The following is a 21,780-nucleotide window of genomic DNA, read 5'->3' on the forward strand; positions in this document are numbered from 1 at the left end:
GGGGAGAGAGAAGAAGGATAGGAAGGAGCCCCCCCAAATAAGAAGAGCACACCAGACCTTTGCCTGGGTGAGTGGAGTAGTGGAAGGGTCAGAGCACATTGGCAGCCTCCTGGCCATGCCCAGTGGCATCTGCCTCCCCCCTACAAGCCCGTGGGAGCTCCTTCTGGGTACTGACCCAGGGTGGGATGCCCATGTCTACCAGAGATAGAGTTCCAGCCCCAGCTCCACTTCTGATGGGATGAGTCCACTCCATCCCAGCCCCACCATCCCCACACTGTCCCTATCTCCACTCCTGTTTCCATCCCCAGCTCCTCCACGTCCAATTCTGCCATAAGCCCCATCTTCAGTTCCACTCCTGACCTCATTCCCAATCCTCACCCAGTCTCCAGCCCCTTCCCAACCCCCTTTTCACCCCCTTTCCCTCTCCATTCCCAGCCCCCAACTCCGTTACCCCCAAGCCCTCCTCCTTCCCCCTCTGGTGGTTAGTAGAGTAATGATTGTCCCCAAATATCCACGTCCTTGTCACTGAATCTTGGGAGTATGTTCCATGCAAAGAGACTTCGCAGCTGTGATTGACTTAAGGATCTGGAGAAGGGGAGATGATCCTGGATTGTCCTGGTGGGGCCCAGTGTTATCCCAGGGTCTTTAGAAGAGGGTCACAATCAGAGAGAAGGAGGTGTGATGATGAAATCCAAAGGGGAGCAATGTGCATTGAAATGGAGGAAGGGGCCCCGAGCCAAGGAATGCAGGAAGCTTCTAGAAGCTGGAAAAGACAAGGAATGGATCCTCCCTTAGAGCCTCCAGGAGGAACTGGCCCTGTGGACGCTTTGATTTTAGCCCCGTAAGACTCATTTTGAACTCCTAATCTCTGGAACTGTAGGATAATATATGTGTGTTGTTTTAAGCTACTATTTGTCTTAATTTGTAAGCAGCCCTGGGAATCATACACCCCTCCACCCAGGCTCTGGCCCTTTGCATACCCTCCCTTTCCTCCTTCTCTCCCCCTAGCAGAGAGAGAAGCCACACACTTGTCTGGCTGCCCTGTTTCCCTAGTCAGCTCTGTGCAGGGTGATTTCCCAAACTCTTCAGGCTGGGCTGGGCGTGGGCACCCGTCACCACCTTGCTTCCTGAGGCTAACTAAACCTTTCACTGAAGTCCCGGAGAGCCAGATCCCAACAGTTGTGCTCTGCCCTGGATTTGAGAGAGGGAGGTCAGAGGCCATGCGCTCCAGCCCGTCATGGACTCAGGCTCCCTGCTTTCAGCTGGGCTGGGACAGGCGGGGCTGGAGTATGTTTGCTCACCTGGCCCAGCTGGAGAGGGGTTATGGGGGCCAGGGCCATGGCTAAATGGTGGGGTTTCAGCTGCTGTGGGGAAGTAAAGAGCCACTCAGAGCTTTTAATTCAGGCTCTGGGAGCTTCTCACCCCCATACCTGGCATCTTTCCCATCTCCCCAGAGGATCTTGAAGACAGCTCTGGGCACCTGGCAGGGTATGAGCATGGAAGCTTTGACACCTTGTGGGCAATAATAATAACCATAATAATAGTAGCAATGATGATATTAGGCTCTGGGCTAACTAAGCCCAAATGTTTGACCTTCACAGAACACCCTCAAGATTTTCATATTATCCACCTTCCGCCTTAACTCTTATTTATTTATATTTTGTCAAATAAAACCCCTTTAAAAACCCCGAATCAATTACTTTTAAAAACTGTGGTAAAATATGCATAACATAAAACTGACCATCTTAACCATTTTTAAATGTATAGCTGTGACATAAAGCACTTTCATATAATCCTGCAGCCATTACCCCACCCTCCGTCTCCAGAACTTTCTCATCTTCCTAACCTGAAATCTGTCCCCATGAACTACAGACTCCCCATTCCCTGCCCCAGCCCTGGCTCCCACCCTCTCCTCTCCATCTCTGCCGACAGGACTCCTCTGGGGACCTCCTGGGAGTGGGGTCCTGTGGGATGTGTCCTTCTGTGTCTGGCTCCTCTCACTGAGCCCAGTGTCCTCAAGGTCCATCCACATTGTAGCAGGTGTCAGGATTCCTTCCTTTGTGAGGCTGAATCATATTACATTGTATTGATATACCACATTCTGTTGACCCATTCATCCACCAATTAAAAGCCTAAATCAATTACTTAAAAAGAAACACAACTCTTTATTTTGGAATAATTATGCACTCACAAGAAATTGCAAGAATTTCACAGGTCTCCTGTACGTTTTACTCAGTTTTTTCCCATTGGTACATCTTATATAACTATACAGTTTCAAAAACAGGACACTTACCTGGATGTGACCTATAGATCTTATTCAGATTTCAATAGCTGTTATGTTCATTTGTGTGTATGTGTGTATGCAATTTCTTCACATGTATAGATTTATGTAACCACCCCCAGAATTATAAAGCTTTAATCAATATATTTAAAAAAAGAAATTTTGTAACCCTGCCATGAATGAAAAGTGGATATCACCAGCAGTGAGGCAAGCTTATTTAAAAATAAATACAATGTAGGGGCACCTGGGTGGCTCAGTCGTTAAGCGTCTGCCTTCGGCTCAGGTCACGATCCCAGGGTCCTGGGATCGAGCCCCGCATCGGGCTCCCTGCTCGGCGGGAAGCCTCTTCTCCCTCTCCCGCTCCCCCTGCTTGTGTTCCCTCTCTCGCTGTGTCTCTCTCTGTCAAATAAATAAATAAAATCTTTAAAAAATAAATAAATAAATAAATACAATGTAAACAGTGTCACTACATTCTGGCTGGATACTGTTGTCTGCCGAAGGACTTTTTTTTAACCAAACAAAGGGATTAAGTGTTAAGGGGCAGAAACATGTATTAGCACCAATTAGCCCCTCTCCTTGAGCTATTGAGAATTGAAAAGGGAGTGGATTACTTGCCACACAATTCAGTGATTCTCAAATGCAGGTCCATCCATCACCCAAAGTGTCTTCCTAGGGAAACACTGTATCAGCTCATTAAATCTGCACAGCAGCCCTAAGAGAGAGGTACTATTATTTTTCCCATCTTACAAATCAGGAACCTGTGACTCAGAGGGGCAAAATGGCTTGCCCTACTTAATTTTCTAGCTGTGTGACCTTGGGTAAATTGCTTAGCTTCTCTGGAGTCAGTTTCCTTGCTAGTGACATGGAGGTAACGATAGTCTCTCTTAGTGCTGTCAAGAACATTAAATGAGATAATACTGAATGCTGAGCACTTAGAAAAGAGCGTGGCACCAGTAAGTAGTCAGTAAAATGTGCCATTATTATTATCATTCCCACAGGTTGCCTTAAATTTCAAGGTCAGCTATAATAAGAAAACCCATTACCGTTTATCTTGGGTCCACTTTGGGCCAGGCAGTGAGCTAAGCTCTTGACTTGCTTTATCTCTGTGTCCCTTTAGAACAGTTGGGTCAGGCTCCACCCTCCCCATGTTACAGATGAGCAAACTGGGGCTCAGAGAGGTGGATTCACTTGCCCAGAGTCATACAACTTAGGAAGGGGAGGAACTCAGAATTCAAACTTGCTGACTCTAAAACCAGAGCTTTCCACAGCCCTTGGAAGCCCGGACTAGGGGCCCCCAGGCCTGGAATTCTGCAGAGTCCTCCCTTCATGGGGGCTTTGAAGGTGGCCTCTGGTAAAAGTTGGGGCACTCTAAGCATCTGAGGTTTTGACCACCCAAGAGAAATGGCATCAGTCCAGCCCAGCCTCCCATAACACAAACAGGAAGACCTAGGCCCCCAAAGGTGAAATGATTGGGCTGGGTTACATAGCCAAGGACTCCCAGGCAGCTGAGCCAAGCCCGTTGGGGGTGGGTGCGCGACTGTTGCCCCTGGTATGGGAAATAGCAGCATGGAGCTTTGACGGTGTGGAGGTAGTTAAACCTAATGGTTAAGAGCCCGGAGCCTGGACTCAGCTGCCTGTTTTCACATTGTGGCCTTCCCCCCACCTTGCATGCCCTCAGCAAGTGATTTCGCTCTTTCTTCCTCAGTTTGCTCATCTGTAAAGTGGGGAGAGCCAGGGTACTCCTCTCAATGGGCTCATTATTATTTTAAATTACTGTTCTAATAACAGTCCCCCTAACTCCCACTCCCGGTGGGTAGGGATGGGAAGCACACTCCCTTCCCACCCCCCCTCCCACCTCCGCCCTCCCTGGATGGGGCCAGCCCCTCTGCTTATGCCCAGGGCAGCCGCCACCGCACAGCTAGGCTGCCCTGGTGCAACGGGGAGTGGTTCGGCAGGTTTTTCCTCTTGGTCTGCCTGCCTGCCTGCCTGCCGTGGGGCAACCAGCTGTCCTCTGCCTGTCTCACCTGGGCCGGGCTGTTCTAGGCTCTCATGCTCCTCTCTGCCAGACTGAGCCAGTGGGCACTGGGCGCTGCATCAGGATGCCCAGCATCTTCGCCTACCAGAGCTCCGAGGTGGACTGGTGTGAGAGTAACTTTCAGCACTCGGAGCTGGTGGCCGAGTTCTACAACACGGTGAGGTCCAGGTGGGAGGGCTGGGGGTGGCAGCCTTAACAGACTGGGGTTCCAACCTGGCTTCTCCACATCATCGCTGGGGAATCCTGCTTGAGGATTCACCCCTCTGAGCTTTGGCTCATCTGTTAGTCAAGGAGTGCTGGCTTTCATTCATTCATCTTTGTTTGGCATCAGGCTCTGTGGAAGGTTTTGGAAATGCAGCAGTGTCCAGGGAAACAGCCAGTCTCTGCCCCCCCCATCCCCCGCCAGAGCAGATGACACAGATGTGACTCCAGGCATTCACAATCCGGGCTGATGGTGCTTGTAATGGGAGTTGCACAGGCAGCCTTGGAGATCAGGGAGGGGTGGGTGGGGGGAGTGGATCAGAAAGGGCTTCCAGGAGGAGGTGACTGTGTTTAGTTTTTTTTCAGCTGTACCCCCAGCCTAGGTTGACCAGCTCATTCCAGTTTGCTGGGGACTGTCCTGGTTTCAGCATTGAAAGTCCCATGTCCTGGGGACCCCTCAGTTCTAGGCACACCAACACAGTGGGCCATCCTTCCTCCAGCCCTTGCTATGGGGCCATATTGGAAGGGCTCAAAATGCCTAAATGGCACAGGCATTTCAGCAAAGCTTGGAAGATGCAAAGCAGCCAAAGATGCATATGGCTGTACTACCCCCATGTGGGGTGCTGGGGAGACTGCTGTGAATCAGGCAGGCTGCTCACCTTCCCGGAGCCCCTGGGAGGGGGGGTGATGCAGCCTATGTGCTTTGCTCTGTACCCTGCACATAGCGAGGGTGCTTAGTACACAGTGAGTGATACAAGCATACTTTTATTGAGTACTTACTATGTGTGGCAGGCGTTGTACTAAACGTTTTACAGGAAAAATCTCAGTTTAATCTTCACAACGACTTTGGGAATTAGGCAGAGTGTATATTACATAGAGTTAATCCCGTTGTCCAGGTGAGGAAATGGCCTTCAGGGAGACTGAAAGATATACCAAGAGTCATGCTGGCACTTACAGCTAGGATTTGAACTTGGTGCTTCCGAGAGATTCTTTTTGGGGGGTGGGGGAGAGGGAGCTCAGTCCCAGGATGCCCTGGTTGCTTTTACCCTGTTTGACCTCACCAATTTCCAGAGCTGGGAGGTGGGAGTTTGAGATTCAGGGGTCCCCTCTGGTCTCCCTGGTTCTTGTTCCTCCTGGACAGAGATACTGACCCTGGTCCTCAGTACCCTCACCTGACACATGGGAGGGGGCTGAACATACTGATCTCTAAGGTGGAGAAGAGGTTTGAGGTTCTGGGACCCCTCTTTCTGGATTCCCTGGCAGCCCACCCCGAGGTGGGGGTCCCCACAGAAGGCACTGAGAAAGGGCTGACTTAGGGCTGGGCTGAGCCTCCAGTCTAGCTGTGCTTGACAATGCAAAATGCTCCTCCATTCAGTCCTCCTTCAGCCCCTCTCTATATGTAGCAAATTGAGCGACTGGCAGACACCCTTTGAGGCCGCAGGAGACGTGGTCATGACACATACTAGACTTCAACATCATCATCTCCCAGTACCTGCATTTCCAGATACTTATCAAAGAGAAACAAAAGTTTCGCAAAATGATAGTTGCCTTTCCCTGGTGTGAACACACTTGGACATTTCCTTTCCTATTGAAAAGGCTCTTGCAAAACAGACCAGGGCATGAGGAATTGAATCCGAGTTATGTTATAAAGGGTCTCCCCAAGATTTTCTCCTCCCAAACACTTCTGAGTATCCCAAACCCATCACCAGAGCTAATAAATCATTGAGTTCAGGAATTGGCAAACATTTGCTACAAAGGCCAGATATTAACTGTTTTTGGCTTTTTGGGCCATACAGTCTGTATGGAAATGACTCAGCTCTACCATTGTACCTGGAAAGCGGCCATGGATAGTATGTAAACAAATGAGGGTGGCCGTGTGCCAATAAAACTTTATTTATGGACACTGAAATACGCGTTTCACTTAACTTTCACGTGTCACAAGATACCCTTCTTTTAATTTTTCAACCATTTAAAATTGCAAATGTCACTCTTGGCTCATAAGCCATACAAAACAAGACGGGGGGGAGTCTGGCACGGGGCTAGAGTTTGCCAGCTTATGAGATATATATATATGTATATATATATTTATAATATATATATTTATAATAACCAGCCAAATAGAAAACAATAAGATCTTTTCCTTTTGGCCTCTCAGATCAGTAATTAAAAATGAATTTATTTGGTAGTGAATGTGGGCACACTCGTACTTTGCAGCTTCCTGGGGGCAATTTGTCAAGTTGCGTGGAGACGTGGAATTAGAGATAGCGCCCCCTCCACCCCCACTCCATCATTGCACTTCCAAGAAGTTGCATCAAAGAGATAATCCCAGTGGAAAACAAAATTTATATATAGTCCTGTCTGAGTCCTTTGTAATTGCAATAAAAAATAATGGAATACATAGAAAGGGAGTCATAGCATTTTCACCAGCCTGTGTAGGGCTGAATACATTCTGGTCAAATACTGCGCAGCTCTTTAAAAGCATGTTAAAAGCATGTTTTTGATCCAGGTATATAAATGAAGACAAAATACGTAGCAAGAATTTTCTTAAAAAATCGATTCATGTTGATTTCATCAGGATCCACTTAGGAGTCACTTCACTCTTCAGAAACTTATTTTCTCGATGCCTGCGAGGTTCGCTGAGTCTGGAGTGGGGGGAGGCGGAGCCCAGCCCTGCACGATCAGGGTACAGAAGGCAGCAGTCGAGGACTCAGCTCAGGGGTTGACAAATTTCATAGAGGAGGGCACCTAGGAGTTGGGTTTTGAACGATGGATAGGAGCTTGCCAAGTAGGGTAGGAGTCGAGGAAAAGAGAGAAGAGAGAAAAAGGATGTACTGAGTCTTGGAAATAAAGAGCCTGCACAGTTTGGGAAAGGGAAGTGTGTTTCTGTGGCTAGAAAATGAGAAGAGATGAAGATGAACAAGTTTTGAATGCTGGGTCAGAGTGTTCGAAAAATATATCCTGTATTTCCTGATGGACTCATTGGACTCATTCATTCATCCAGCATCAGTGCTATGAACCAACCCGTGCTGATTGGTCCTGGGGTCCCGGAGAGGCTCGGTGCTCCCAGGATAAGGAAGTGGGGTGTTCAGAATTGGATTTGACCAGTCCCATGGTTAGCTTGTGGCAGAGGGAGGGCAAAGGGGCCAGAACGGGCAGCGGGGAGCCATGGGGATGGCACAGGAGGCCTCTGCTTGCTGAATGGGGAGGGAACCTCAATGCTTAAAGAATGCGTAAATGTTCTCTAAGGCATATGGAGCAAATGGACCAGCATAAGCAAAGGCCTTGAGGTGAGAGAGAATAGCAGATCAAGGAACGGTTGGGGGCTTGAAGCCAGAGCCCAGGCTGCCCAAGAAGGAGGAAATGAAGGCTGAGAGACAGGTGGAGGAGGTTTCCAGGGGCCACGTGGGGAATGCCTGGCAGAGGAGTGTGAGCTCCATGGTGAGGGCACTGGAGAGCCATGGGTGACTTTTGAACAGCAAAGAGTCAATGATGTGGGCAGTAGCTGGGGCACCTGGTTGCCTTTCATAGATGGCCCTGGAGAGCCAGGAAGGCATATCCAAGAGGGGCAGAGGTCAAGGGCGTGGGAGGGCCTGGGTCAGGTGGGGTGGAGGAGAAGTCAAGGTGTGGGCTGCTCCAGTTTACTTCTGCTGGCGTCGGCCTGGTGGCCTCCAGGTGTGGCCTCCTTCTGGGCGGCTGACAACTTAGGAGAGTTTCAAGTCATGGAGGAGGAAGTTTCAAGGCTCCCTGGCTCTGAGAGGCAGCTGTGCTGCTGAATTTCTTTCCTGGGGTCCTGCCAAAGCTTCAGAAGCCCCGCATCTCATCCTCTCCAGAAAGCTTCCTCTCGGATGCTTGGATACAGAACAAAGGGGTGGTGTGTCTGGAGTGGGGAACAGCATAGGCAAAGGTGCGGTGGTGGGCATAGTCTGGGGGAGGGCTACAATAGAAGCGACAGAGAGGTCGGAGTGGGAGGTGGTGCAAGGGGGTGTAGGCTGCAACACCCGTACCTCCTACAGCCTCCCCACCTCCTTTTGCAACCGAGCATTCCTGTCGCTGGCCTCTGCACTGTGGGCATTCCTGTCCCTCTCTCTTGAATGCTGTGTGATGCAGGGGGAGACCCTCCCCTCTCTGAGCCCCCGGCTGTGAGTAACAGGTCCCATGAGTTCTAAACCATGCCTCCCTCTTCTGCCTTCCTTCTCATCAAATTCACAGCAAAAGCAATTGTGCCAGCCCTCCCCTCCCTGCCGAAAATGAGGAGGGCCTGGTTCCTGCCCTCAGGGAGAGCAGACACTATTAATTGAATAATTTCACACACTGGTGACCATGCCCATGACACATCTTGGCTCAGACTCGATAGGTCCCTCTGGACCTCTTTTCTCCTTCAGAAAAAGCCTTCTGGGGATGACAGAGGGGTCCAATTTGAAGAGATAATGACCCCTTCATTTTGTTCATGACTCAACAAGAATTGATTGAGTCAGGCACTGTTTCAGGCTCTGGGGACACAGAGGTGACCAAAGTAAACGAAAACATCTGCCCTCACGGGGCCAGTGTCCTGGGGGATGGAGGAGACAGACAAAAAACAGAAGTCAGAAGTACAGCATGCAGGTGGGACAGGGAAGAAAGACTCATTCATTCATACGTTCATTCATTTACTCATTCATATTTATTCAGCAAATATTTATTGAGTACTTATTCAGAAAGGGAGCAGCCAAGGGTTCTAATAGTGATTAACCCATAGGACCATGGAGAGGGTGAAACATCTACTGGGCATCCCAAATGTTCATCATGGATGAATGGATAAACACCCTGTCATTCATCCACACAATGGACTACTACTCAGCCATAAACAGGAGTGAAGGGCGGACCCACGCTACATCATAGATGAACCTTGAAAACACGATGCTCAGTGAGAGAAGCCAGTCACAAAAGGCCACACACTGTGTGATTCCATCCATATGAAATGCCCAGAAGAGCCAAATCTGCAGAGATAAGAAGCAGATGAGTGGTTCCCCAGAGCTGGCGTGCGTGGGGGGGCGGGGCTGTGGTAAGGCAGGGGAGTGACTGCTAATGGGGACAGGGTTTCTTTTTGGGGGTGATGAGAATGTTCTGGAATGAAATATTGGTGATGGTTGCACAACCTTGTGAATAGTCGATTGAAACCCACTGACTTGCACACTTTAAAAGAGTGAATTTGATTGTATGTGATTTATATCTCAATTAAAAAAAAACAGATTAAAAAAAAAAACCTTACAGTTCTTGGCACATCCTAAGCATCGAATAAACAAGGCTATTGCTATTAGAAGTAAACATAGCACAGAGATGCAAAAGTGTTAATGTATTCATTTTTTTTTTTTAACAAATAGCACTTCCTGTAATCCTCATAGCAATTTTATGAAGTAGGTACTCTTATGCTCCACATTTTTACAGATGGGGAATTAAGGCTCAGAGAGTGTACGTTTCCTCCTCAGGGTTTTGCAGCATGTAAATCACAAGTGCACAAAAGCTGTGTATACCGAAAGTGCCGGAAAATACATGTCTACCACATGTATTTTCCGTGGGCCACCTGGTCCCAGAATCTCTCACTCAGTTAACCACAGCATTGTGAGGCCACTCAGTTACTGAGTGATTAACAATTAATTATGTGTGTTTTAATTCATGCAAGTAAGTCCTGTTCGGGGAGGGTCTGTGGCTGGTGCTTTAGCTTCACGGCCCCAGCCCTGCACCAACATTCTTGTGCATGTGTTGAGTGGATATAGAGGGGGTCCTCAACAGGTGACAGAGCCAGGTGTGCGTGGTGGGACTTTGAGCTTTGGCGGTGGGGAGAAAGAGCATGGGGGTGTTTGGTGATGTTTGTTGATTTGGTTGATTCGACACATTTTTCTTGAGCGCCCACTGCGTGCTCAGCGAGGTGGGTGTTGGGGACACAGCCAGGGGTAAAACAGGTGCGTATCGTCCTCACGGAGGTCACCGTCCAGTGAGGAGGAGAGGGACAATAAAGGAGTCAAGAATGCATCGATGGAGTGCACAAGTGAAACAGTGGATGGGAGGGGAGAAGTGTGTGGAGGTGGGGAGGCAGCTCCAGGTGGCCAGGGAAAATGAGAACGCGGATCCCCCACTGCCTTTTCCCAAAGCTGAAATGGGCAGTCAATTCAGGTCAGTCTGCCTTCCTCCCTTCTCTTATGTTCTTCTCTTCTTCGTTCCTCCCCACCGCCCCCCCCCCCCCCCACCGCTTCTCTCTTTCCTTCTTCCAGACCTAAGGTACCCAGCCACATCTATTTACCAGACGCCCTGCTAGGTGCTGGTGATCAAAAAAGCAAATTATTCCAGAATAACAGCAACACTGTTATTCATACTCAGTATGGCAGCTGTGGTGGACATGTATTTTCTGCATGCGTTATTCTCCACCAAAATTTACTGAGCACCTACTATGTGTCAGGCAGTGCTCTAGACACTGGAGTTTCATAGCAGTGAGCAAAACTCTCGGACCCCGTAGCACTTGGTTCTCTAATCCTCACTGTGATGCTTGGAGTTAGAGAAGGAAAATGAGGCACAGAATGTCCCCCCAAACCCTGACTGGGTAGACCCGTGAAGGCAGACTTCGTTTTGGGGTACTGCTAGGTCCTTGAGCAGCATAGTAGATACTGAAGGAGTGGTTGGTAAGCAAATGGGTGGATGGATGGATGGATGGATGGATGGATGTGAAGACACCTGATGGGGCTGGGACTCAGAGAGTCCAGCTCATGATCCTGGGCAGGAGCCTGTCCCTCCTGGAAGAGTCTAGGTGGGGCCAGCGGTTGGGAAATGTGGGGGCCCAGCCCCAGAGGCAGGGAGGGAGGCCCCAGTAGGGAGCGGTCTCTGATGCTATCAGAGACTCTGAAGCCAGTTGGAACTCATTAGTCAGAGGCGCCGCCCGTTGCTTTGCCCTCATTCTGCACACTCAGGGGCGTTATCAGAAACTTCTGTCTTGGTTCTGCTGGCCTCTGAGCTTGGAGCAACTAAACCAAGGATCAGCCTGTCGCTATTATCTCCCACAACAACAACAGCAGCAGTAACCCATGCTATTTGTTGAGCTGAAACCACATCCCTGGCAAGGTAGTCTTTAGATGCCTGGCCTCATGCATGCCCCTCAACAGTATCTGCACTAGCCATTAATTATTCTCCGCCATTTTGCTGATGCAGGAAAGGGAGACCCAGAGACACTAGGCCACACAGCCAGGGAGCAGGGAAGCCCCCTCTTAATCATTGCCACCTGTCTTGTCCTCTCATCTTTTAAGGCAGGGGGTAAAAACAAACTCTGGAGTCCCCCAGAGCTGTGCAACCTCAGAGAAGTCACTCTACCTCTCTGAGATCCAGTTTTTTCATTGCCAAACAAGAACTAGAAAGCCAGACCTTGGGGGTGTGCATGAGGAAGCAATATCTATAAAATTGTGCTGTCAAAAGATAAGAAAGTAACAGTCATAGCACCTTCCATCCAGAACTTTCCAGGTACAATCCCTTCTGCCAAGTGTTTTCATGTGTGTGACTGGTGATCCACATAAACCTGCTTTGAGATCCAGTCAACAGGAAATATTTATTGAACACCTACTCTTTCCCAGTTCCTGAGGTGACAATGGAGAACAGGGAAGACACAGCGCCTATTCTCAAAGCCAAGTTTAGTGGGAGAGCAAGACAGTTTCAGAACAGCTAGACAAGTGTTAGGATAGAGGAACAGGGCACCAAAGAAGACCACCTGACCCTGCCTTGTGGGATTGGGAAGGCTTTATCAAAAGGTGATGCCCAGGGGAAAGATGGAGTAGTAGTTGGCCTGGCAAAGAGGGGCAAGTGGGGACAAAGAGTGTTCCAGGCAGTGGGAACAGCATGTGGCAACTTCTGGAGGTTAAGGGGTGAGAGAAAGCACGGCTCATTTGGAGGAATGGAATTATCCCTTCCAACTAGATTATAAAGTTGAAGGTGGAGAGAGGTGAGTTATGGAGGGAGTTTATAAGCCAGGTTTAAGAGTTTGGATTTTATTCATGGGAGTCACAGACGTGTTTTAAATGGAGGGTTTAGAGTTTGGGGAACTGGTTGGCTCAGCATCTTCAGCCATGCTCGATCCACCCAAGGGCTGGTGTTTGTTTGAAGGCAGGGGGAACCTCCGATTTGTTTGGGATTTTGCCCATTAGGTATCCATGGCACCATTTTCCCTTTGACAACCAACTGCCCCTCTCCTACTGGTTATGTTCTCAACAGGATGGTCAGTCAAGGTGCTTCCCCTCCTCTGGCCAAGGGTGGGCTATGGCCCAGGCAGCATCTCCTGAATTTGAATCCTGAGCCTGGATATAACAATTGAACATAACTTTTTTTTTCATTCATGCCCAAAGTTGCTCCCTGAAGAGACTGTCCATTCGAGGCTCAGAGCTGTTCTGGTTTCTGGCTTTCCTTGTCTTCTGCAATTCTTTGGATTAATGAGCTCCCATAATGACTGAATGACAAATAAATTAAATAAGTAACTAAACACACTTTTTTGTATTTATGATATAAGTTGATTTTCTGTTGCTTGCTACCAAAGAACCCTAGCTCATATACCAATGGTGATGGTTTTACTGGATTCAAGCATTAGAAAGCTAGCTTAAGCGAAAAATCAAAAAACAAACCAAACAAGAAGAATGCATCAGGTAGGTACTGGGGTATCTTAGAAAACGGAGAGATGAGTTGCTTGGGAGGACTGGGGTCCAAGGTAGGTCTGGAGGATTTAGCACAAGGAAGATACCACCCTTGAGTATATGCCTGTGTTCTCAGCCTTGTCTGTTTGTGGTGGCAAGACGGCTGCCATATCTTAAACATCGGGACAATATCCCAAGACCTTAGAGAGTTGACAATGGTGCAACTCAATTTTGGTGGACTCCCAGGCTCTGTGTCTGCTCCAAGTTTCAAATTCCCAAGAAAATCTGATTGGCCCAGTTTGGGATAGGTGTCTACTCCAGTGGGGTTGAGTCTCAGGATGCAGACACAGCGTGCATGTTCTCGGGTAGCCATTGTGAACCAAGTGGCTGTGCCAGAAATGTGTTTGACTCTGTCCATTGGTGGGCATCAGACACCTTGGTATGGAAAGCAAGGACATGGGTGGGATCATGGGCTGCAAAACCAGTTTACCAAGCATCCTCAAATTGTGGAACCAGCCTTTGAGCTGGTTCACCATCACCCGAGGAAAGCCATGGGCTTCCCTAGAATCAGAAGGACTCCTGCCTTGGAAACTAGTCTTGGTGCCCAGGACCTAGGGTCCTAGATGGTGACCCTGTTTCAGGTAAATGATTTCCCCACACCCACCACTGTGCTCTGTATTTTTTTTTTTTATTGAAGTATAGTTGACATACAATATTATATTAGTTTCAGATGTGCAACATAGTGATTTGACAATTATATACATTACACAGTGCTCACCACGATAAGTGTAGTTACCATCTGTCACAATAAAATGTTATTACAATATTATTGACTACACTCCCTATGCTGCCCTTTTCATCCCCATGACTTACTGATTTTATAACTGGGAGTTTGAACCTCTTCACCCATTTTGTCCATCCCCCACCCCTTCCCCTCTGGCAACAACCAGTTTGTAATCTGTATTTATGAGTCCGTTCCGTTTTTTGTTTATTAGTTCATTTGTTTTGTTTTTTAGATTCCACATATAAGGGAAATCATACGGTATTTGTCTTTCTCCGACTGACCTATTTCAGTTGGCATAATACCCTCTAGGTCCCTCCATATCGTCACAAATGGCAAGATTTCCTTCCTTTGATGGCTGAGTACTATTAAATTGTATATAAAACAGCACATCTTCTTTAGCCATTCATGTATCAGTGGACACTTGGTTGCTTCCATATCTTGGCTATTATAAATAAATATTACAAATAAAGCTGCAATAAACATAAGGGTGCATATATCTTTACAAATTAGTGTTTTTGGTTTTTTGGGGGGGAGGTAAATGCCCATCAGCAGAATTACTGAATCCTATGGTATTTCTATTTTTAATCTTTTGAGGAACCTCCAGAGTGGCTGCATCACTTGCATTCCCACAAACAGCGCATGAGGGTTTCCTTTTCTCCACAGTCTTACCCAACACTTATTATTTCTTCTTTTTTTTTCAATACTAGCTGTTCTGACTGGTGTGAGGTGATAGCTCATTGCGGTTTTGACTTGCATTTCCCTGTGCTCTCTATTTTTGAGTCAGCACCCTTCAGTCTAGGTTTCTGAGAAATAACGGAGCACCCTGGTTAACAGGGCACTATTTCTTCACTTTCTAAGATGGGACGCAGGTGATGGAGGAGACCTTTACAACGGGAAGATTTTATTGGGGAGAGAGGGTATAATTGAGTGAGCAAGCGGCTGACCTCAAGTTAGCAGGTAGAAGAAGACCGTAAGAACACTTGTTTCTGAGTTCATGTGAGAGACTCAACTGTGGCCCAGACATATCTGGGGGCAACTTTGAGGGGACGCTGAAGTCCTAGTGGTCAGGGACTCTGAACCCTTGAAATTCTGGTGCAAATGTTCTTGTCACCTTAATTGTACTCATAGACTACGGAGGGCTGGGGGATCTTTGGATCAACAACATGAAGAGGCAAGTGGCATTATGCATATGTCACAAATGCAGATATGGTAGGTTAGAGCAGTGAATTTACTCCTCACAGTCAGTGAGTGGGGTGCAGAAGCCCAGTAACTGGGATGCTTTGGTTTCAAATGAAACAGCCCACTAAAAACAGCTTAAATAGAAAAGATCATATCTTTTTATTTTTTGAAATGGAAATCTAGAGGTAGATGGTTCTGGAATGTTAACTTGGCAGCTCAACATTATCAAGCTACTTGGCTCTGCTCTTCATGGAGAAGTGGTTCTTGAAATACTGTCCAGGGACACCGTGGGGTCTCTGAGGCCTTTCAGAGGTTCCTCGAGGTAAAAATTATTTTCATAATAATAGAAAGATTTTGTTTGCCTTTTTCACTCTAATTATCTCACCAGGGTACTATGGGATCTTCTAGTGGTTTTGTGATGAGTGATGACACCATCTCTCAGATGGCCAAGGGAATATGTGCTTGTGTAGTCCTGGGTTTTGAAAACTTCTCAGTTTCAATTTCTAATACAGCCAATCTTGATAAATGAAGCTCATTTTTTTTTTTTTAAGTAATAGATTCATTTGCATTTCTATCCCCGTGGTCAGACCAGGTCATGAAGGCAGAGTGAGTGGCAGGGAAGCCTGGAAAATGTTGTGTAGCTGTGTCTAAAACTTGGGGGGATCTTATTTCCAAAAGGAAAAGGGGGGCGGATGTATGTAGAAGGTTAGTAGATAGTCTGCCACACTTGCTGAATGAATGAATGAATGAATGAACCGATAGAATAACAGACGGAGCAATGAACCTATTGATGACTGGTTGACTGTCAAGATCAACTGGAAGAGTGACAAACTCGGGGTTGATCAATTGCCTGAAAGGGGACAGATGACCAATTGGCTAATAACTTAGGGTTGGACATAGGGGCAGCCCTCGCCTGCCTGCGCTTCTGACAACCCCTCCGCATGTCCTCCTCTTTTCCAGTTCAGCAATGTCACCTTCTTCATCTTCGGGCCTCTCATGATGTTTCTCATGCACCCCTACGCCCAGAAACGCTCCCGCTATGTTTATATCACCTGCATCCTCTTCATGGTCGTAGGTAGGTGGGGGTCTGTGACAGTGGGGTGGTAGGGGTGGGGACCACCCCCTTGACCACCTACCTTTGTCTCTTGCTCCAGGCCTGTTCTCCATGTACTTCCACATGACGCTTAGCTTCCTGGGCCAGCTGCTGGATGAGATCGCTATCCTGTGGCTGCTGGCCAGTGGCTACAGCATATGGATGCCCCGCTGCTACTTTCCTACTTTCCTAGGAGAGAACAGGTGGGGCGGGGGCTGGTCCTTTGTTGATCCCACCATAGCCCATCTGGGCTCCTGGGTCCACTCCCTGAGCCCACTTGAAGTCCTTGGAATCCCTCCCCTGATCACCCCAGCACTTTCTTCTGACCCTACCTGACTTAACTGGCTTCCAGGGACTCCTCCTTTGAGAGTACTCGGGATCCCCAGAATTCCTCTCCTGATCCTACCTGGATAGTCTGGTACCTTCTCCAGAACCTGTCCGAAGCCACCTGGGGGTCCCAGGAACCCATACTTAAGCTTACCTGGGCCCCAGGGACCTCTCCCCTGAGCCTATCACCTGGGCCCCCTGGAACTTTCCTGGGATCCTCCTGGGCCCCTCTCTTAACCTGAGACCCCTTTGAATCTCTCTCCTGACCCTATTTGACCTATCTGAGCCTTCTAGGACCCCTCTCCTGATAGTACCTGGGACCTCTGTAATTCCTTCCTTAATCCTACCCGGGTCCCCTGAATCCTTTGTCTGACCTCACCTGGGCCCTGACAACCTCTGCTGACCTGACTAAGCCCCTTTGAGCCTCCCTGAGACCCTCTCATCATCCTACCCACCCCTACCCCTGGGAACCCCTTCAGACCCTGCCTGGGCCCACTTGGGATGTTTCATCGGACCCTTCTTGGGACCCTCTGCTGAGCCCACCTGGGAACCTCAATACCTTTTTCTGAGTCTGGTTGGGCTCCCTGAAACCCCTTCCCTTTGCTCATCTACCTGTTGATCTCCTGACCCTGCCTAAACCCCTCAGGACCCTCCTAGCCACCCTCCCACAGCTGCATCCTTCTTCCCCCAGGCCCCAGTTCATCAGCCTGGTCATCATCACCACTGTGGTCAGCACCTTCCTGTCCTTCCTGAGGCCCGTGATCAACGCATATGCCCTCAACAGCATTGCTGTGCACATCCTCTACATCGTGTTCCAGGAATACAAGAAGTGGGTGGTGGTTGCAAACGCCTCCCCGGGGAGGTGGCTCCCATCCCCCTCCAAGCACGCCCCTCACCCCACGTACTCACCAAGTCCCAGGGATGGAGTTCTCATCGATTCCAGGCTCAAGAGAGGGATGTCCCTTCCCCAATATCATCTACTAACAAGGGGCAGGGTTAGGATTGGAACCTAAGGCTGAAACCCCAAACAAGCAGAGACTGTTGTATGATAAACCTCCGTGTGCCCACTAACCGGTCCCAACAACTATCAGCATTTTGCCAAACTGCATTATACATTCCCCCCAGATTCCATATACTGGCACCCATTAACTTTTCAGGATTGAACTCTCCCGATAAATAATTATTATTATTTTTTAACCCATACCAGGTCTTGGCAGGATAGAGAGAGGTCTTTGAAATGGGGCCATTTGAGGAGAGCTGAATAAAAGGGTTATTTACAAAGGAGAGAGCAGGTGTCGGAAAATCACTAGGGATCATTTAGAACTGTTGTGCTGATAAGAGTGGGATCCTATGACCATCAGGAGACCTGGGGTGGGGGGGAGAAGGGGGGGAGTGATTACAAGAGTATGGAAGGAGAGAGCCCTGTGGAGAGGGCCTCCTTAGCAAGAACTGTGACCTCCAGTTGCTGGTTGCAGCTAGCTTGAGCCCACATGGAGGAGGCCAGGAGAATAAATATTCTAACCGTATCCTCCTCTTACCCTTTGGTTTCTTGCTGGGGTGCCTCATTCGCCAACCCAACCAGAAGCCATTGGCTAAACCAACTGGAAACCGTTGGCTAATCTAACTGGAAGCCCAAGGACAAAGGAATCCCCAGCTTCAGTCCACACAGGTCAACCCCCGCCTCCCCGGGGCATAGGGCAGAATGGAGAGGGGTAGGGAAGGATCTAGAGGGACAAAAGGAAGATAGGGCACACACAGGGCTAATCAAGTAGACAATACCCAGATTGCACCAATATTGCCTCAGTTTCTCAAGATGTCTTCTTCCAACTAGTCTTATTGAAATTGGAATGCAAACATAGTCTCTTAGGTTTTCTTTGTGTCATAGCATTCTCTCCCTCCCTCCCCTATCTTCATGCCTCTGATTTGATAACAGAAACTCCATCATTTGTCCTGTAGAACATTCTGGATTTGGCTGTCTGCTTCCTGTGGTGTCTTTCATTGTCTTTCTTTCTTTCTTTCTTTAATTTCTTGCAAATTAATAGTTAGAACTAGATTTAGGTTTTCGTATTTTGAGGCCAGAATATTTCATGTGTGGTGCTGGGTGTTTCTTGTTCCATGCCATTAGGACTCCATAATGAATGGTTGCTCCACATTTAGTGCTATTAAGGTTGATCAGTGGATTCAGATGGTGTCATCTCCTCCCTTTATTATAAAGTTTTCCACTTACTTTTCACCTAAGAATTTCAGCAGCCATTCAGGCACACTGCTTCCATCCATGGATTCATTAGTGGTTGCAAGAGGGTGGTTTGCAGATTCCATTATTCCTTCTGCAATGATTATCTGGAGTTCTTCCATCAGAAGGACTTTTCACTTGTCAACCTGGAAATACAGTTTGCACAGGAATGACAGGATGGATAATTGATTCTTTCCCTTAGTTGATCTATTTCCAGAGTAATGAGTTGGGGCCTTAGCCATCTCTAGTAGGGACCAATGAAATTTTTAAGAAAAGTATTATTATGAACTCATGGATGTTTATATCTCAGAAGTGTTTCAATCCATTGCAGTTGCCGTGCTATATTTTTAGCTTTTCATTTTGAAGTAGTCACAGACTCATGACAAATTGCAAAAATAGTGCAGAGTCTTGTGTATCCTTCATCCAGCTTCCCCCAGCCTCTCTCAATGGAGCATCCTGTGTAACCATAGTACAACCTTAAAAGGAGGAAATTGACAACAGAACAATGCTGTTAACTAGACCTCAGACTCTATATTCAGATTTCATCAATCCTTACTCATTATTCTTTTTTGGTGGTCAGACTCTCCCATTTTAGACTAGGGGGCAGGGCCTGCACTTTTAACCATAGAGAAGTTATTGCCTCATTAATCCCTGATATGCTCTTTCCTGAAGGATGCTGGGTCAGCTCTGCTGTTGGGGAAACAGATTCTGATCCTGAGTTGTCCCCAGATATGGCCTCCAGAGAATTTGCCCTCCCATAGCCACACAGACATGAATTCTCACGCACTGACTCACAGGTGTGCACACACTTACAGCCCCCCCGCACCCAGACAAACAGGGGAGGGTTTGTTGGTTAAGAAATCTGCAGCCTGACAAACCTGGTGCAGACCCCAGCTCTGTCACTTACTATCTGTGTAAACTTGGGTGGGGTTGGAGCAGACCTTAATCGCACATGCCTGTTTTCTCATCTACAAAATGAGAATAATAGCATTGTTGTGAGGACTGAGTTTTTATCTGAAGAACTTTTAGAACTGTAACTGGCGTCCTATCAGTGCTCAGCAAATGTTAGCAATCATCACAAATTAGGCCCCCTCCCTCTGCTACTCTTGGTCATTCTCTCCTCCCAGCCTCATCTCCTTGGATGGAGGAATTTCCCATCAGCCCCTTCAGGCTCTGCTTTCCGAGTCTGGCTCTAATCTTCCTCCTTCTCTCCCTAGGACCAGCAATAAGGAGCTTCGGCATATAATGGAGGTCTCCGTAGTTTTATGGGCTTTTGCACTGACCAGCTGGATCAGCGACCGCTTGCTTTGCAGTTTCTGGCAGCAGATCAATTTCTTTTACCTGCACAGCATCTGGTAAGCACCTGCCCTGTGGTATGGGGCGCCAGAACCAGAAAATCTCAGATGCCAGAGTTTGGAGCAGGAGCCTGGGGGCAGAGAGGGGAGGCACAGATATCAGTGTGTGTGTGTGGGGGGGGGGGGGTGGGTAGGGGTTGGTTGCAATCAAGGGTCTGATCCGGAATGTCCCTTTGAATGGTCAGGATCCATGAGAAGTAAGGAGAGAACCAAAGTGGGGGCATCCATCTAGCTCTGGGGCATCTTGGCATTTTGCGCCCTCACCACCTTCTTCCTGCCCCCCACAGGCATGTACTCATCAGCATCACCTTTCCTTATGGCATGGTTACCATGGCCTTAGTGGACGCCAGGTATGAGATGCCAGGTCAAACCCTCAAAGTCCGCTACTGGCCTCGGGACACTTGGCCTGTGGGGCTGCCCTACGTGGAAGTCAGTGACGACAAGAGCTGCTGATGTCTGCCAGCTTCTGGACTACCCGAGCACCTGCCAACTCACCTGTGTCTTGAAGAGGGAGGCCTGGATCAGGAGTCTGAGAGATGCTCATGGTTCTTTCCTCTACCTCCCTTTCTCCATCCTTCTTGTCCTGCACGGCCCCACCCCAAGACAGGGGATGGACTTCATGAGACTTCTGGGCAGCAGTCTGATGACCGGGGGGCAGCTGCCTGGCATAGCTCTCCTCCACGATCTGCCCTTATTCTCTTTCATTTCCTCCTTTGCGTTCACTTTGTGAGGCTGGATCACCAGGTGCTGGGATTACCTGGCAGCCACTGGGAATGACTTCAGGCTGGGGCTTGGTGCCCGGGCATCTCATAAATAGTGGCGGTCACTACCACACCCTTTGGACCTGTCTTTGGCCATGCAATGTCCCTGGTACTTGGGGGCATCCCAGAGAACAGACATGATTTCCAGTCACCTCATTCTGCCCTCACTCATGCATGCAGAGACCTTGCAGGTCCTCTCACACATGTGCTCCCACAGACCTCTGGGGCCATCTCACTGCTAGACAATGGAGCAACATGGAGGCCCAGACTGGGCAATCTGGCTGTTGTTGGGGCATGGGCATCAGGAGGGGAGCTGGGGTGGCCTGCATGGGCTCTCAAAGTGAGAGGAGAACCGGAAGGTGATTTCTGTGGTGGTTAAGAGCACAGGGCTTGGAGTCAGGCAGACCTAAGCTTGAATCCTGCTCCATTTCCTAGTTGTATAATCTGGGGGAGGTGATTTTTTCTACCTTTGAAGCTCAAGCACCTTGTCTGTAATATGACAATGTTTCCGCCTTCATGGGACTTCTGCATGGATAAAACAAGATAATGTACAAAAAGTGTTTAGCATGGAGTCTGGAAAACATCCATCCATCCATCCCCTCGTCCTTTAATCCCTCCCTCCATCTATATTCAGCCATCCATTTATGTTCATTTACCCACCCAAATAATTTAATCATCCTTTCATTCATCTGTGTTCCCACTCATTCATTCATTCGTCTCTTCAACAAATATATATTGAGTTCCTACTCTATGTCTGACACTACCCACTGGTGATACAAGGCAGCAGACATGCAATGTCCCTGCTCTAGGGAGGAGACAAGTGTTAGACAAATAAAAAGACAAACAAGGCATTTCCAGACACTAATACCTGCTGCAAAAATGATAAAGCAGG

General features: G+C 48.3%; 1 protein-coding gene across 2 annotated transcripts; it reads left to right on the plus strand.

Moving 5' to 3' along the window:
* The first annotated feature begins 4,285 nt into the window (after positions 1-4,285).
* Positions 4,286-21,576, plus strand: ACER1 (alkaline ceramidase 1). Of its 2 annotated transcripts, none has more exons than XM_036120665.2 (6): positions 4,286-4,473; positions 16,080-16,194; positions 16,274-16,415; positions 17,231-17,368; positions 19,990-20,127; positions 20,415-21,576. In XM_036120665.2, the coding sequence occupies exons 1-6, from the start codon at positions 4,381-4,383 to the stop codon at positions 20,578-20,580; spliced, it is 792 nt and encodes a 263-aa protein (XP_035976558.1). In that variant the 5' UTR covers positions 4,286-4,380; the 3' UTR covers positions 20,581-21,576. The 2 variants fall into 2 exon arrangements, with proteins under 2 accessions (XP_035976558.1, XP_077913000.1); XM_078056874.1 differs by lacking the exon at positions 4,286-4,473 and adding an exon at positions 11,489-11,606.
* Positions 21,577-21,780: the final 204 nt, after the last annotated feature.

The sequence above is a fragment of the Halichoerus grypus genome, chromosome 1 (assembly GCF_964656455.1).
Source record: "Halichoerus grypus chromosome 1, mHalGry1.hap1.1, whole genome shotgun sequence".
In the NCBI taxonomy this organism is placed as follows: domain Eukaryota; kingdom Metazoa; phylum Chordata; class Mammalia; order Carnivora; family Phocidae; genus Halichoerus; species Halichoerus grypus.

Bases quoted from the DNA above. Each gene is read 5' to 3' on its own strand.
- ACER1 (XM_036120665.2), top strand. From the start codon at position 4,381: ATGCCCAGCATCTTCGCCTACCAGAGCTCCGAGGTGGACTGGTGTGAG. The intron at 16,195-16,273 runs GTAGGTGGGGGT...CTCTTGCTCCAG, and splicing joins CATCCTCTTCATGGTCGTAG to GCCTGTTCTCCATGTACTTC. The intron at 16,416-17,230 runs GTGGGGCGGGGG...TTCTTCCCCCAG, and splicing joins ACTTTCCTAGGAGAGAACAG to GCCCCAGTTCATCAGCCTGG.